The 17,751-nt window shown below is 41.6% G+C and overlaps 1 protein-coding gene across 3 annotated transcripts in view; it reads left to right on the forward strand.

Annotated features, from left to right (window-relative positions):
* Positions 1-17,751, forward strand: part of LOC114651544 (tripartite motif-containing protein 16-like) — a 737,769-nt gene that overhangs the window by 194,551 nt on the left and 525,467 nt on the right. The window contains exon 7 of one of the 3 annotated variants that reach the window (XM_051927860.1): positions 1,500-2,221. The exons of the other annotated variants lie outside the window; for them this stretch is intronic. Coding sequence (XP_051783820.1) covers positions 1,500-2,041 — 542 coding nt within the window. The 3' untranslated portion in view covers positions 2,042-2,221. The remainder of the gene's footprint in view (positions 1-1,499; positions 2,222-17,751) is intronic. 3 annotated transcript variants of the gene reach the window in all.

A 17,751-nucleotide genomic window follows, 5' to 3' on the forward strand; every position in this document is an offset into this window, starting at 1 on the left:
CAATGTCAGACCACTGAGGCCCAAAACAGATGAACTTCATCTTCTTCTCGGCCCCAGTAAGGATTATTCTCTCTGGTCAGTGTATTGCTGTGTGGACACCTGGCTTACTGCATCAGTTCCTGACTCCACATTAGAACTGCTGGGGTTTCTGCTTTACAGAGCAGTTAGAGATGCTGATCATCACAACAAGTCAAAGGCGCTGGAGTCTGCTGCTACATTAGTATGTTTGTGTGGACTCCTACCTCTCAGACTGTCTCTGTATCGGCACAGGTTTCCCTCAAGGCTGTGGACGGCCCCCCTACTTTACTCCTTGTATCCCAATGACTGCAGGTCCACTGATCTTCAGTTAAATCATTAAGTTCACTGATGACACCACCATTATTGGTCTAATTACTAACAGCAATGAAACACCTTCTAGAAAAGAGGGGTCTTGTCTTGTGTCTTGGTGGGCTTCAACACCCTGCTGCTCAAGACCCCCGAGACAGTGGAAATGGCCATTGACTTTCATAAACAGCAGTCAGAACCTCTGACACTAGAAATGAATGATTCAGCAGTCAATATGGTGGACTCCTTCAAAGTTCTGAGCACAACAATCACTAACACTCTCAGCTGGGACATGAACACCACCACATCACTAAGAAGGCAGAGCAGCGATTGGACTTCTTACACCAGATAAAGAAATTAAATATTTCACAGCCAGTCCTTGTTCAGTTGCACAAAGACGTAATTGAAAGTGTAATCACATTCTCCATTGGTGTCTGGTTTGGCTCACCAACGGCACAATCCATAAATAAAAGACAGTGTGTGGTGAGGTCTGCTGTGCTCTTCATCTGTGCAGACCTGTAGACATCTCGTGTCACTAACCGTGTCATAAGGACCACCACGGACTCATCTCAGCAGCTCATCACTTCTTCACACAAACTCCCAAACACTTCAGTCAATTCAAACTCAAACTAACAGACACCTCCAGAGTTTCTTAGCCAGAGCGACAGCCTCTCCCAGCAGTGACTTAGCCGTCTTCTGTGTGTATTCATGTGTTCTGTCAGAGACTCTGTGTGTGTGTACAGTGTGAGGACATGTGTGTGTGACACGGGAATACACACTACACACTCACACTCTCACTGGCACATCACTATCAGCACATCTTCTTTATAATTGGATTATTCTACAACTTGGTGTGAAGTTTGTCTTTTTAACTTCAGCTCTTTCTGTTATTTGTCTGTGATGTTGTGTTCCGTTATAAGGAGCTCCAAATCTACCAAGTCAGATTCCTGCACATGAAGTACTGGAGAATAAAAGGGATTTGGATTTATTGTGATTCCAGAATTTTATTTTAAACACCCCTACAGATTCTGTCCAATCAGATGAGCTCTTTACTATTAGTGCAGCATCAGCGCAACTCCTGATTGGTTCTTGTTAATTGTCTGTGTTGTGCTCCGCCCCTAGTCCCGTTACACACTCCCAGATCTCCTCACTCGTTTTCTTTTTTCTCCTTTCAGACTTCTGTCCCCTCACACTGGACATCAACACGGCAAACAGAGAGCTCCGTCTGTCTGAAGGGAACAAGAAGGTGACATGTGATGGGATAAAAGCCAAATATCCTGATCATCCTGACAGATTTGACTGCTGGCCTCAAGTTCTGTGCAGAGAGGCTCTGACTGGGACTCGCTGTTACTGGGAGGTGGAGTGCAGTGGAGACTTCATGGAGATTGGAGTCGCATATAAAGGACTGAGCAGGAAAGGAGGGGGCGAGGAGTGTGGCCTTGGAATCAATGATAAGTCCTGGTGTTTGCAGTGCTCTGATTCCCAGTACTCTGTGCATCACAATAACCAGGAGACTGAAATCAGCGCCCCCTACAGCCCCAGAATAGGTGTGTATCTGGACTGGCCTGCTGGCTCTCTGTCATTTTATAGCATCTCACACACAATGACCCTCCTGCACAGGTTCAACACCTCCTTCACTGAGCCCCTCTATCCAGGGTTTTATCTTGATCCTCACTGCAGTGTAACAATCAGCCATCTAACAACATGTGACCAATGACCAGTACACTCCACCGGTCATTTGATGTCCCCACAAGCGCAGGTCCTCTTTGTGTTTGTAGTTTGGGATTAAAATTAAATTTACAAGAATCAGCACCTCTGTAATTGAATTTCTGGATGAGAATGAGGCGAGTGCGGCTGTCAGGGTCTCCATTATTATTGGGTTTGAGCAGCCAATCAGGTGAGTGTGTTATAAAGACGGGCAGTGACACCTCAGACCTACAAATACCAGTCTGACCAGCAGGGGTCACTGTTGATTCACAGCCACATGTCCTTTGGTCACTGGTCAGTCAGATGTCAGCCATACTGACAGAGTTTGGTGTTTTAGTTGATGTCACATTAAACTTTAAACTGCACCTCCTCCTTGTCCCCAGATTTGTCACTCTTGGTACCCTGAAAGCTCCAACATCTTCACAAAATGAATTCTTGGTCAGTTGGCACACACTTGACATGGGTGCACATGTGTGGCTTTGCAGTGGACTGGCACTCCGTCCAGGGTTGGCCCACCTTGTTCACAAACCTGAAATGGAAAAGCAGATAAGAAAGACAACGAATGGACAGAAGGGGTCACTGACTGGTCAGTCGCCACACTACTACCTCTTGTGACCATGCTAAATTTTACACAGCAATTTATACAAAAAGGAAATCTAAAAGATAAAAGCAGAAAGCATTCAGTGAAATCCTGAGCAGTGAAACATGAAAGGAGAGAATGAGAAACAATCAGAGAGTCAGACGGATGTCGTTAAAAAAATGCCTATTTTCATAGTTTAAACCTTAAATATGCCCCCAAAACATTTTCAAATTCAGCTTAATACATTACCTAAAAATAAACAATGTAAAGGTAAACCTGTATACTGTACTGCTACGTCTCCCGCAGTGCTAGAATTTAAAATACAGATGTTACCGCTATATGTACTGTAATTCATTCAAGCGCATTTTCATTGCCAGAAGCCTTAGACGGTGCAGCTCTATTCGACGGTATCTTGGAGCTTTAACCCTTAAACTGCCACATACTTGGGGGTTAATGCATCCCGGGATGCCAAATACTTTTTGCTACACTTTAAGTAAATGTCACAATTATCAAAGAAAAAGTGAAATTTTAATGGAACACTTTTTTCATGCAAAGAGCATCACAATTATTGTAACACTGATCATTTTACACACTGCTAATGAACTGTAAAAACTATTTAAAAAAACTACTGGAACATTATGTACAAAGTGCAACTGAGGCCATGGATGTAAATCACTGAGCCAACTGCGCTTGAACTGGCTGCATGCAAGCACACAGAGGTAAGCGCTGACGCTGGAAGGCTGGTCTTAGTGCAGCTGCAGGGCGTCACGCTTGGGTCACAGAAGCACAGGAGATTGTAGAGACAGGAACTTTATTCAAACACTTCAAACAAACAGGTCTCTTTCAGAAGTAAAACGAGCTCAGTATGCAGTTAGTTATTGATTAAAGAATAGACAAACATCATAGGGGAGCACAACCCCCAACAGGAGCAGAGGATGTCTGGGGGAGGAGAGAGAAACAAAGCAATCAGCCCAATGGGACAGGTGCTGTTCAGGCTTTTAAGTAAACGGAAAACACAAGAACAATCAGCTGGAGATGTATCACAGTCAATCAGCAGCAAGGAAAAATGAATAACGCTGTAGTGGTCCGGTGCCACTAAGATTCACACCGTCGATGCTGATTTATTTATTTTTATGGTGGAGATTCCAGGGACGCACCCAGCCGACCAGACAGAGACAAACAGAGACAAAAACAAAGCAAACCAGTAATCAAACAGCCAATAAAGAATGTAATGAAAACAAATGAAATAAATGAAAACAACAATACCACCCTTGTTCCCCTTACAGCGATTACACATTAAATACAACAAAGCACAAACAAAACACACACAGTAAATCATGAAAAAGTTCATGAAAAACGGCAACGGATGAAATGTAATGATGAAAATAGATAGTCCAGAGATCCGTACATTGAATGGGAATGTACAGATAGTCCTACCAGTAGTTCCTGAAATTGTGAAAACAGGTGGAAGGGTTCAGGAGCGCTCCTTTCTTCGCAGGATGGCCATGAATCCACTTACAGTCCTCATGTGCACAGGCAGAGGGCAGACAATGCAGACGCACGAAACGATCGAGAACAAAATGAATAAGTACAGGTAACCCAACAGAAGGCAGACAGACAGACAGGAACTTGTAACACAAATTACAAAAACTTTTTTTTTGCTTTGGGTCACCAGCCCCCTTTTTAAAAGCAGCGCTAACACCCTTTGACCTCAACAGCCCCAGCACCCTCAGCAAAAGACCAATCAGATCCACTGCAGGGACTGCTGGGAGTTGCATTTTCAAATTCTATTGGCTAGTTTCACCATCCCAAGCCGTGGTTCTCTCTACAGTACAGTATTGCCATGAAAAAAGCCATAAAAATTGCAGAGGATGTTTGCGGTTTCCGCTAACAATTATTAGTTAGGTTCTAAGGAAAAATCTAAGGAAAAAATCTAAGGAACCGCAACTTCGTGGGGGTCTACTATACCTTTAAGGACAGTGCAGCTTTGTTAGGTCATGTAAGATTCTCTATGGGAAAAGAACATTTATTTTAATTAATCTATTTTTAGTAATGGTTATGTATTAACAAAATACAAATTTAATATTTTTTTACAGTTTATAAAATAAACTCTCAATGGTATTTGGTAAGGGCGGCACGGTGGCGCAGTGGGTAGCGCTGCTGCCTCGCAGTTGGGTGATCTGGGGACCTGGGTTCGCTTCCCGGGTCCTCCCTGCGTGGAGTTTGCATGTTCTCCCCGTGTCTGCGTGGGTTTCCTCCGGGCGCTCCGGTTTCCTCCCACAGTCCAAAGACATGCAGGTTAGGTGGATTGGCGATTCTAAATTGGCCCTAGTGTGTGCTTGGTGTGTGGGTGTGTTTGTGTGTGTCCTGCGGTGGGTTGGCACCCTGCCCAGGATTGTTTCCTGCCTTGTGCCCTGTGTTGGCTGGGATTGGCTCCAGCAGACCCCCGTGACCCTGTGTTCGGATTCAGCGGGTTGGAAAATGGATGGATGGATGGTATTTGGTGATAAAACAATAAGGACAACTGAAATTTGTCAAATCTGCTCATCTGTGACCTTCTGACTTTTGAACACTTCTGGTCACATCTCATGTGTTTTGTTTCTATAGATGTAACACTCTGTATTTATGATTAATTTCTTAATGGCATTGGAAAATTCGAAATATGCCTTTTTATTTTCAAGAAAATGGGGAGTGTAACAAATAAGATGTTGATTTGGATTGTGTAGCTGCGTTTTTCCCAAAGTTTCCAAAATTCAGCAGCTCCAACTCAAAAAATGGGATTCAACAAAAGCCTGACGCGCAGAAATGATTCCACAGACAAAATATGTTCGTTTTTAAAAGTTTAGTTAAGTTTGAAAGTAAAACAGTTCACACAAAAAAGAAAATTTAAATAGCAAAAAAAAAAAAAAATTATAATAAGAAAAAATTTAGTTCTAAGCTTAATCTTGTTACATCTTAAATTGTTACTAGTCACTTATAATTGCTGAACCATTTCAAAGCGGTCAGAAAACTGTATGCTTATCCCATCTCTGAGTAGAAAATGGGTCTTTCAAGTCCCTGATTACTGGGACCAGTTCTAAACACAACAACAGCTTATTAACTCACAGTTTCTCAGTTATAGTAAGAAGAGTCTATATCTTGCTAACTTATAGGGGGAAAAGACTATACCATTGTCTATGACTATAGAAGATATTATATTCTATTCAAATAAAGCAAACATTAATATGAGTTTAACTCAAAACTTTAACTTTCTAAGATTGGCTCTTACAGATTGAAAATTTTATTTATCAGTGAAATGGATCATTTAGACCCGAGGATTGATCTCCATTTTAAATTCCTGCAGACAGAACTGGTGTGACTGGGACAGGTTGGTAGGCCTCGTTGCTTGCACACTTTGTCAGTTCAATCAGATTGAGGTCAGGGCTTTGTGATGGCCACTCCAACACCTTCACTTTGTTGTCCTTAAGCCATTTTGCCCCATCTTTGGAGGTCTGCTTGGGGTCCTTGTCCATTTGACTGAGTAACTGAGCTTCACTTTCCTTGCTGAGCTCTTGAGATGTTTCTGCAGTGCCTCTCTATCATTGTCATACCTCATGATGCCATCTATTTTGTGAAGTGCACCAGTGCCCCCTGAAGGCACCACAACATGACGCCCCCCAAACCCCACCACAACACACACACACACACGCACACACACACACACACACACACACACACACACACACATACATGTTTGACAGTTGAGATGGTGTTCTTTGGCTTGCAGGCCTCTCCTGTTGTCCTCCAAACATACCGACTGTCATTCTGGCCAAACAGATGGATCTTGGATTCTTCACACCAGAGGACATTTGGCTTTGGAGCAGTGGCTTCTTTCTGGCTGAGCAGCCTTTCAGGTGATGTTGATGTTGGACTTGTTTAACTGTGGATATGGATACTCGTCTACCTGTGTCCTCAAGCATCTTCACAGGGTCCTCTGCTGTTGTTCTGGGATTGATTTGCACTTTTTGTGCCAAAGTCTGTTCTTATGCTAGGAGACACAATGCGTCTCCTTCCTGAGGGATGTGATGGCTGGGTGGTCCCCTGGTGTTTATATTTGATCATTATTGTTTGTACAGATAAATGTGGAACCTTCAGCCATTTGTGAATTGTTCCCAAGGATGAACCACATTTGTGGAGGTCCACCATTTTGTTTCTGAGCTCTTGGCTGATTTCTTTTGATTTTCCCATCATATCAAGTAAAGAGGCAGTGAGTTTGATGGTCGGCCTTAACATCCATCCACATGTTGGCTCCAATGAGGCTAATTGGCTCTCAGAAGCTCATTGTCTAATTGCCTAAAGGCTTGATGACATTTTCTGGAATTCTCCAAGCTGTTTAAAGGCCCAGATAACAAAGTGTATGTAAACATGTGACCAGTGATGGGCGGAGTGAAGACTCACAAAGCACTGAAACATTTGAAATAATTGTGTCAGAAATTCATTTGACACTCGCCTCTCTAGTGACATCTCCTGGGCATTTGCATTAACGTTACACAAACTCAAAATTAAGATCAATGACGTCCATTAAACTTTTTATTTCTTTTATTTTTCAAAAGTACGAATTGGAAACAAAGAGTTGAGTTCATCTGTGGTTTCCAGTGCCTGAGTACTAAAAAATAAAACTAATGCTGACAGGCAGAATGTACAATACGACAAACAATAGTTTAAATAAAACAAAATAAGACACCTCACTTATGGAGCTCCGGCTCTTTTAATAAATAGTCCCCTTTTACATTGTGTCATTATTATTATTGCTGTTATTAGAATTATTGCTAGCCCTCATCTTTCCTTATGATCACATTTAATCAACTGTCATTTGGGGTTCCACAGCCCCAATATTGCAGGTTTAAAAAGAAATATATAAACTGAAAAGATGCTTTGTCATTTGTCCTTCAATGGTTTCTTTATTCTGACTTATTTAAAACCGAGTAAGCAGAAAATAAAAGCTTAACCCTCTACATTGTCCAAAATATAGACAAGCACATTTGAGAAAGAAGATGAAATTGTTAAAGTAACAGATATTATTATTCCATCAAATAATGAGACATCCCAATTATTAATACTTTATAAAATGTTGTGGAGCCCAAAACTAATGAGTTTTCATCAAACAAAAGACGCAGTCACAGTAAAATCTGTCACAAGTGCTGATCGGGCTATCCTGGGACTCCACTGACTTTGCTTTGTGTAGTTTGTGTATAGTGCAAAAAAAAAAAAAAAAGATTATGCATCACATATTTATAAACTAAATTGACAAGTAATTTTGAGAGATGCTATGGAAGTATAGCATAAGAGATCTGTTCCGGAGTCATTCCCACTTAAAACTGTCATCAGAAAAACGATGACAAATTTGCAGAAGCTTGCTCACGTGTTTACAATAATCCATCTTCTATTCATTGCCACTTGACGTCTATGAATCCCACCATTAAAAGAAAAAATAACAAACCCACTGTGGCAGATCAGGCTGAATTCACTTTGCTGGGCCCAAATTTCAAACTTATCAATCTGGACCAAATGAGAAAGGCAGAGAGACACATCGCAGATAAGTCCTTAGTTGAAATCTATTGTACTGTATATGTAAAGTGTAATGATAAAAATTGTATGTTCTGCACAACTAATTACAACTGCCATGCAAACAGAAACAGAAACATGGACATCACTGCTGACACTTTTGTGGTGAAAAGAGAACACGGCGATTCATATGGAGGTCAACATTAAAGATCCATTCAACTGCTGTGGTAACAAAGAGCAGCAGGATCAACACATCTGGACCTGCTGTCAAAAAAAGCCTCAGACTTTACCAGCAACATCTCTCCCTCGTGAACACATTTTTCAAGGTCCAGAGAGGCGATCAGCACAAAGCCATCTTAGTCATAGCACAGTATAATAATACAGCATTTCCTTAAATCAAAATGATAGTGCTCCTGTCTGCACCATTCCTAACCAATCTTCCAGTTACAGAAGCACAATCCCAGTCACTAACTTTACCATGTAAATCCATTAATTCACAATCAAAGTAAGAACACATTCCACCTGATTAATTTAATATTTAATAATTTAAATACCTAAACTCATTAGCAGAGAAATTTGCAAATCCCTTCCAATCTTTCTTTGAGCCACAAGTTTTTTTTTAACATTTCAATCGCTTTCTCACTCACCTGTTGACAAACTGGAGATCATCTGACCATCTTTGCTCTTCAAAGACTCATCCTATCGTGGATCCAAATCACAGATCATGATTATAATGACCTCTTAAAAGAACTACATCATTATCTAATTGTTTTACCTAATTGATGAACTTAGTTGTCACCCATTCCAAGTTTTTTTGGAATGTGGTGCAGGTATGAAATGCAGGAATGGATGTACATTAACAAAGCAAATGAAGATGACCAAACAAAACAGGAAATATCCTGGGTCCACACTGTCTGCAATGAAATAAAAGTCAAAGTACATTAAGAATAACTGCATTTTTTTTTTTTTTGCATTTTTCATACCTTGCCAACTTTTTTTCTGATTTCAGGTTGTACGTATTTAGTCTATGACCTGTGAATCCTTCATATTCCCAATTAATGAGACCACCATATCAATACGCCACACAGCACACTGGTGAATGACTACCAGACTGATGCTTTGTGAATGTCAGTAAAACCAGAAGAAGCCTTTGTGAAGATCTTGTTACATAACAGAATCCAAGTAAGAGAGACATTTCTACAGTGCTTAACACCTTCTCTCCCTTTCCCTGAATTTCCAGAAGTTTCTCTAGCTGTGGAAAACATTATGTGTGGTCCCAGTGCCAAAGAAAGGGTATTCCGGTGACCAAGATGACTTCAGACCAGTTGCTCTCACTTCATACATCATGAAGACCTTTGAGAGGCTGGTTCTAAAACAGCTATGGCCTCTTGTTTCCATATATCTGGATGGTCTGCAGTGTGCCAATCAGACACATATCAGTATGGAGGATGTTGTCGTCTGTCTGCTCCACAGTCCTACTCTCACTTGGACAAAGCCGGTACCACAGTCACGATCATGTTCTTGGATATTTCCATGGCCTTTATCACCATTAGCCTCATCGACTATTGAAAAGGCTCAAGGCTTTGCATCATGATGCCCCCCTCAGTCTCCTGGACTACGTGAACAACAGATGAGAGTTTGTGAGGATCAAAGGCTGTGTGTCAGGACTGGTGGTGTGTAATACTGGAGCACCTTTGGCAAATGTTCTGCCCCTCTTCTTGTTCACCCTCTACACATCAGACTTCCAGTGCAATCTCAGCACTTGCCACCTGCAGAAATTCTCAGAAGACTCCTCCATCACTGGCTGCAGTAATAATGGAGACGAGTCGAAGTACAGGAGGCTTGTGAAGGACTTTGGCTTGTGGTGCAGGGAGAAAAACCTGCTGATCGAATATCAGGAGGACAAAAGAGTTAGTGGTGGACTTCTGGCAGGCCAAAGAGCCTCTGAGACCACTCGCTGTTCAGAGGGAGGACGTGCACATGGTGCAGAGCACAAGTACCTGGAGGTCCATATGAGCAGTAAACTGGACTGGTCTGACAACACAGTGGTGCAGTATAAGAAGGGCCGGAGCAGACTGGACTTCCTGAGCTGACTCAGGTCTTTTGATGTGTGCAGCAAGCTGCTGGAAATCTTCAAAAGTCAGGAGTAGCCCGTGTGTTGTTCTACACTGTGGTCTCCTGGGGCATTCAAACAAAGCACAAGGCCTGAAGAAACCAATCAGAAAATCTGCTCCATCACAGGGCAAACCTTGGGCACACTGGGCACTGTTGTGGAAAGAGGATGGGGGAAAAACTGGAGGTCATCAGGAAAAATCCCATCTAGTAGGGCTCTCTGGGGGGAACTTTTAGCCACAGGCTCATTCCACCACAGTGTGCTAAGAAGTGCTTTGGGGGTCTTTGCTGCCCAATGCAATGCTTCCTCCTGACAACCTTCTATCATCTATTGATTAATTGATTGATTGTATTGTTTGTCTTGTAAGTCTGCATCTTTGATTTTTTATGTTTCTGCTTCTGTATGCATCCAAAGTTCCCCTTGTGATTCATAAAGTTTATCTAAATTAATTTACGTTCCCTCTTTAAGATTTTTGCATGACGTCCCAGTCAATGTGCCCTCACTTTGAAGGGCAGCTTTGGGTCAGAGAGGACCAAACTGTTAACTTTCTTGAGTCTCCAGATGAGTTCAGTCTTGTAAAAGTGAGAAGTTTAAATGAGACCATCAATCAGGAGCTTCTCACACGTAACAATTCAACATGGCAAAGCAGGCCTGGCTGTTCAGTCACTTGTTAGGAGTCCTCATTTCTCTTGGCACACTCATGTAACTTTAACAATGCCAAGCCTTTAAGGATGATGTCCAGTGCTGTGTGGAGTTGTGTTTGTGCTCAGGGGTCAAGGGAAGACCCTTGTTGGTAGTGGAGTGCACTCATTGTCTTTCTGACGTGCTCCTTCTTCAGGTCTTTGGTCTGACGTTGTCTTTATCAGCTCACTCTTAGGCTCTTTGCCTTGATTCTTTTTGGCACAGGACTTTTGGCACTGAAGCCCCCCAACCCAGCATAATGGCACTGAGCTAATAAAGGTGTCACAGAAGTTTCAGAATGTCCAACTCCAATACCTATAAGGAGGATACAGGCTGCTGTGATTGTGAATTAAACAGCAGATCAGCCAAAGATAATGGGGTCGGCTTTGTGGCTCCTTATGTTGAATGGACGGTGTTGTTGTGTCAGCCACTAATATCCAGAGATGACCTGCTGGACGGCAGTGTGAATAATGTCCACCTGCTTTATGAGTTTCAGTTAGAACTGTCATCTGGCAAGAGGAAATGTGGCTAATCAGATGTTTGCACATCGAGAAACTGCAGCAAAACTCAATAGCAAAAGAATCAGAGCAGGCATTGAGAAAAAGTGCTTAACGGAGTCATAATGAAAATCAGCAGCAGTCACCGACTAGAAGATATGCCTTAAATCTCAATGTTAAAACTGTAAACAAACTAAAATGGTACTTCTCTGAATTGATCATCAATCCTATGATTACCCACAGTGAAGTTCTTGGAGGGTTGAATCTTCAGCCTCAGGCCATTGACTCAAAACCGTACAATAATTTAAAGGTGTAACGCCACCAATATCTACACTCAAAACTTTTAACGTAGACAAAGCGAGATTTGTCATGAGCTGATAATCAGACGACATACCATCTCCAAAATCTAGACGCTGAGCCATAAACTCGGTCAAAGTGAGAATAAGCCTGAATTTATACTCACACACTGAAGCTGATTAACAGTTGGATCTTCAGTCTTGGATTCTGCCTCACGTGTGATGAAGGGTGTGAGGCCGAGCGTCGGTGATGTGGCACTTAATTCTAGGGAGGCAACAGTGCAACACGTCCTACCAACACAGTCAAGAAGGATAAAGCTACAAAATGGCAACAGGCCACACTTACAATTTAGCAATAAAAACAGTTTATTAATTGTCAATTCATTATTAACACCAAATGCTCATGTATTAATAATCTCTAATGTACAAGGTCTCCAAGAACTCAAAGTAAAGAAGTAGAAAAAACATTTAAAGCAAACCAAAATGTCAAGAACGTTCACATTGTAACAGGCCTGGCTCATCTTTGATTAACTCTGCTGGTTATCAGATGAAACGCAGAAAGCAAGCTGATGAAATGTCGGCTAACAGGAGCACTGCAGAACAATCCCACCACTCAGGTTAGTCCTTCTGAATGAAGACAGACCAGGGAGGGCAGCTGGCTTTGTTCACGTCTTACAAGTCTGTCCTTCTCAGAGTGCCATCCACTTTGTGCTCCAGTCCCAAACTCCAAATGTGCAGTGGGGTTGCTGATATGGAAGTGGCACTCTATACAGGGCCGATGAATGGTGCCATAAAAATCAAAATGCCACATTACATGTTTGTGTGATCTTTGTGATGACATTACAGTTTCAGAACATGCTAACTGATAAATAACAGACTTATTCAGTGCATAGTCACAGATTTCAAATCAAAAACACATGAACTCTGAAGTCTGCATGTCACGGCTGTCCTCAACAGTCCACTCAGGAGTGACTGACAGTTCTTTCCACCAATCAGTTTTCTTCTTTTGTTTTCAGATGGTTCCTGGTTAAACAATGAGGACAGACAGTTGAGCTCCAGCCCGTAACAGTCGAGTCGCGGCTCTGCTGATCTCTGCAGCTTTCATATTTTTATGGCTTCATATGGTTGGATGCAAACAGCCCTAATGGGCTCACCACTACCCTGGCTTGAGTCCTGTTCTTCATTTAACACGGCCAACTCTAGTATATAGAAGTGTATAGAAATACCTAAAGTAGTTGTAAAGGATAAAATACATTAAATAAAACAATACCATTTCAAAAATCACAAAAAATGTACTGGTAATGCCATGCCAGCTGTAGATTTTACTGTATCCCTCCAGCAGCACTAGCTTGTGTAATGTTTGCATATTTTATTTCCCATTAACCTGTTAACCGCCAACTCCCTAAATATTCCCCATGCCAGGAGAAATCTGAACAATTTTCTTTTTTTTACTTTACATTTATTCAAGCAGTATTTACCTGCTGAAATACCTGCTGAAATGTTTCAAATAAATGGTCAATCAAAGGACGTAGCTTGAACAAGCGGTCACGGTTTGGATCTTTCATATCTGGCTCAGACAACGGGCAGCAGTCCAGTTGAGATGCTGGGGATACACCCACTCATCGCCGTCATCCGATGCGTCGTCATTCACAGTATCATGCAGCGCACGTTGCTGATCATCACTGTCGCTAAAATCTTCTTCAGAACTGCTACAATCATGATCAGAATTATTGTCCAAAATCGCCTGCAAAACCTCACTTGAAGTCAGTTTATGTTTCGCCATATTCACAGCTTTCACTTTCGAATCACATCACGTGAGCGGCCAATACAAGCGCAGAGTTGTCAAAATACAACGTAGTAATAACACCCACGCCAAACTGTCAGTTATACTACGCGCCAGGCATTCACATAACCACAGGCAAATGTGCCGGATAATTCCAGCAGTAAGGCGTCAGCAATAAAGCTATGATGCCGGATATATCCGGCAGAGTGCGGTTAAGGGGTTAAAGAAATCAAATTCTCCTTGTTACAGAGAAACCGCCGAGCATCTTTCCTGATTAGAAAATACCAAAAAAATGAAATCATTTAAATTATTTCTAATAGGTCTCAGTATGAGACAAACTACTGGAAATGTAACCTGAACATGCCCTGTAAAGTTACATCGTTCGACGCCACTTTAACAAAGTTTGCTGATGATGGATTTAGAGGAAAAACACAAAGAACACGCAGAGCTCAAGAAAAATCAGAAATGAATGACGGGGTGTAGTATAAGGCAGGGACCTTCTGTCAAACTGTCAATCAAAATGATTAATGACCTTAAGCCCCACCCCTTCCTCTGATTTGGTGTATTTGCATACTGACTCTGCCCTTTTCTCCTAACTGGTGGATGTGAAGGATGTTCCTGCCCGCTGGTGGTGGATTGGTGAATGACAATCTGTCCCCACCCAGACTCCCCCTTAACCCCACCCCCTTCACCTGATTGGTTCTCCTTTCTGTCAAGAGCCGTTTGATGGATGTCTGCCCCACCTCCTTCACCACAGCCCCCCTTCACCTGCTTGGAACTCCTTTGTGTCAAGAGCATTTTGATGGATGATGCCTCTGCCTTGGCCCTCCTGGCCTGTCAACACCTGTTTGTTGGCTGGCCCGTCCACTTCCCAGATCCTTCTCCGGAGGACGTGTTCTCCCTTCTGAAAGCCCTTCTGAAAGTGGTGTATAAAAAAGCAGCTCATCTTCTTCGATTCTATCTATGATTTTAATATTAATACGAGATTAAAATATCTATCTAACCTTTGTTTTATCATTTGTAAACCGCTTTTTTTTATCTAAGTCAAGCAGTTTTCCATTTTACAGAGAGACTCTGCAGTAAAAACAGCCTTAGTGGTGATTCAAGCTTCCCATCTCACAGAAAGACCAAATGACATGGGCTCAGCCCTCTGCATGTCTCTACGCTGAAAAAGCCTTTACCTCACACAGCTGAGTGCTCGAAGCCCACAGAAATACAATTTGACAGACTCTCTCTGTCTACACAGAGACTTTCGGAGCAGGCATTCCCTGCACATGCAACCGCGAGCTGACCAGTGCTGAAGCTCTACGCGGCCCAGAACAGTCACGTGTCTGCAAACTGTATGAACCCCTGAGCGCAGATAGATCAGACGGTGGTCGCCACAGGCCAGGAAACTGACAGCCCCCCTGCTGCGTGCATCCCTGCGCATTCTTGTCAACAGCTGTGTGTAAGCCCCCCTTCCTCCAAACCCATGTGGCTGGGGGCGCGCAGCAACTTTTTTCAATGAGAGGTAAAAAATTTTAATGATATAATGTGTAAAACACGAGATAACTAGATTGATATAAGCCTTGTAAAAATCACACAGAGGTATGCAACAGTTCCCTTTTAAATCACATATAATTTGTATAAAAAGTATATCTAAAACAAGCCCCATTTCTATCAAACACCACCCCAGTGTGAAACGGAACACGCTTGAATAACCCTGCCGCCATGCTGTCTGAGGAATTCTTTGTGGTCCGTCCGGTGGTAGAAAAGGCACTTTAAAGCTTTAAAACATCACATCGCTATTTCAAACACACGGCGGTTATTTTTCATCTCCTTCCCAAAAACAATGTGTCCACCGCATGGCTGTGGGACCCAAAGGGGGCGATTCACACCCCAGCTGCGAGGTACGGTACAACCTGGTGACTGATACCAGAAATGTTTACACATATACAAACCTGTAATCTCATATCAGATCTTCTGGGGTCTGTGTAAAATTAGATAAAAGACAGTTACTAAAAAGGATCAAAGGTGACTTTTTAAAAAATACCAAACTTTTTTTTTTTTACAGGTATTTAGATCTTAAGCTTTGATCAGATAGAATCCATTATTATCTGCCCGTTTAAATTGACTGGCAAAATGGAACATATCTGTTATTATAAATTACCATTCAAACTTCAAAAAAAAAAAATCCTGCTTTTTGTCTATAAAATAACCCTATGGATGGACACCGTTCTCACTTGCCTGCTTGCAGCTCAGACCCATTAAAGATGACCGCTAATTTCTCCCAGAATGGTGCGTCCTTATGATATTCTCAGAACAATGTTTTCTAATTTTAATGACTAGAACTAAATGAAATATAATTATCATTCATACAGCCTGTTCTCCAGAAAGCGTCGCCCCCCAGGACCATGGTAAGATCTATTCATGATTATTATACGCATTAAACGAGCATGTTTTAAAACAGAGGGCTGAATCCTATATATATATATATATAATTTGTTTTTTCTCAGGATTATATATACAAATAGACACAGAAAACGGTAAGTCCCTTTTTAAAATGATATCTGATTAAAACGTGACTGCATGTGTATGCGAGCGAGTGCATGTGTGTGTGCATATAATAAAAGTTGGAGCATTTCATTTCTATCTATCTACGTGTACGACGATTAATGTACTTATAGGCCTACATACGACTGAAGCAAGCCATAGTAGTTTTTTCTGTTACCGAAACGGGTAAGCAATTCAAATAGTTTCTGTCTCGGCGTCTGAAAATTCAAACAGAGCCTCTCCTCTGAGAATATTCAGGAGCGGCTTAAAAGCGCAGGCAGGTTGGGTATTTGCTCTGAACTAACCCTGAGATCACGCTGTCTGATTTTAAAAGTTTTGTATCTAGACGTGCATTTTCTTAAAGAGTTCTTTGATTACAATTAACCTATAATGTTTGAGAGTCTGTCTAGCTATCCACGTGAAATGTGCGTGTGAGCGCTTATTTGAGTATACTGTAAGCACGGGTGTATAATGGAAAAAATGTGTCAAGATACAATAATCAAGTTTCATTTAAAAACGAACGGCTGAATCCTTTATTAATTAATTAATTAATTTATTTATTCTTAGAGATCAATATTCAAATCGACTCGGAAAACGGTAAGAACCTTTTTAAAAATATATTTGTTTAGAAAGTTCCTGTTTGTGTATGTGCGCTCTTGTGGGTATGCAAGCTCGTGCGTATGTGAGATTGTGCGTGTGTGTGTGCGTGCGTGTGTGCGCGTGCGCGTGTGTGTGTGGATTGCTGTTTTAAAGACAGCATGCATTTTGTTTTCTAGACGATAACCCTTTACAACATGAATCAGCTTCTCAAAGGGTTTCCCTGATCTGTCCAAGCGCTGTAAGTGTAATTTTTAGGTTTCAGTTTATCGAAGAAACATAGGGGGCATACAGAGCTCCAGATTTTGTGAAAAGAACAATACAAACACCAGACAACAGAATGAGGTAGCAACAGTCCTGTACAGTGATAACAACTTCAACCACAGAACACAACTGAAAAAGTTCAATGTAATAATAAAAAATTGAAAAGTCAAATCAAATCCACAGTGCAGTGCCAACTACCAGGGGGTGCCACTGACAACGAGGAGATTATTTTTGTTTCAGAGCCTTGGAGATGGGGCCTTATCTGAGTAGCAATGAACTTGTCCCTGGGATGTCATCTGATGGCTGACTCCCGTGCTGAGTGCAGACAGCCGTTCTTAACTCTGATAATGAAGAAGTCATTTAGTGACGTCAGCTGACAGCCAATGCTGTCCAATCAGATATTGGAGAGGGACAGTCGAGGAGGACAGGAGACTAAAAAGAGAGCTGTCACATGACAGACCAATGTAGGGGGGCTTCATAAGACTTTCACACTAATTTAGGTTATCATTTATAAATGATATGAGTCTTTACAAACCAAACACATTCATCAGCTGTTTATCAAGGGTGAGTCCAAAAGTGGGAATTTAAGAAGATCAAAATACAAATAAAATGAAACAGTCAGGGTTCAAAGAGAAATGTTTAAGACCTGAAGAGGGTGTCACAATAGCATGATAGGGTTAGCATTGGGGACCACAGTTATGAAGAATACCAATTAATGTATAGAAGGAATATTATTTAAATTAATAATAATTTTATGAGAAATGGGACACCATAATGAATACAAAACACAATGAAAATGAAATGAACTGATTTTATTTTCTGACATATAAGAG

Source organism: Erpetoichthys calabaricus, chromosome 5 (assembly GCF_900747795.2).
Source record: "Erpetoichthys calabaricus chromosome 5, fErpCal1.3, whole genome shotgun sequence".
NCBI lineage: Eukaryota > Metazoa > Chordata > Cladistia > Polypteriformes > Polypteridae > Erpetoichthys > Erpetoichthys calabaricus.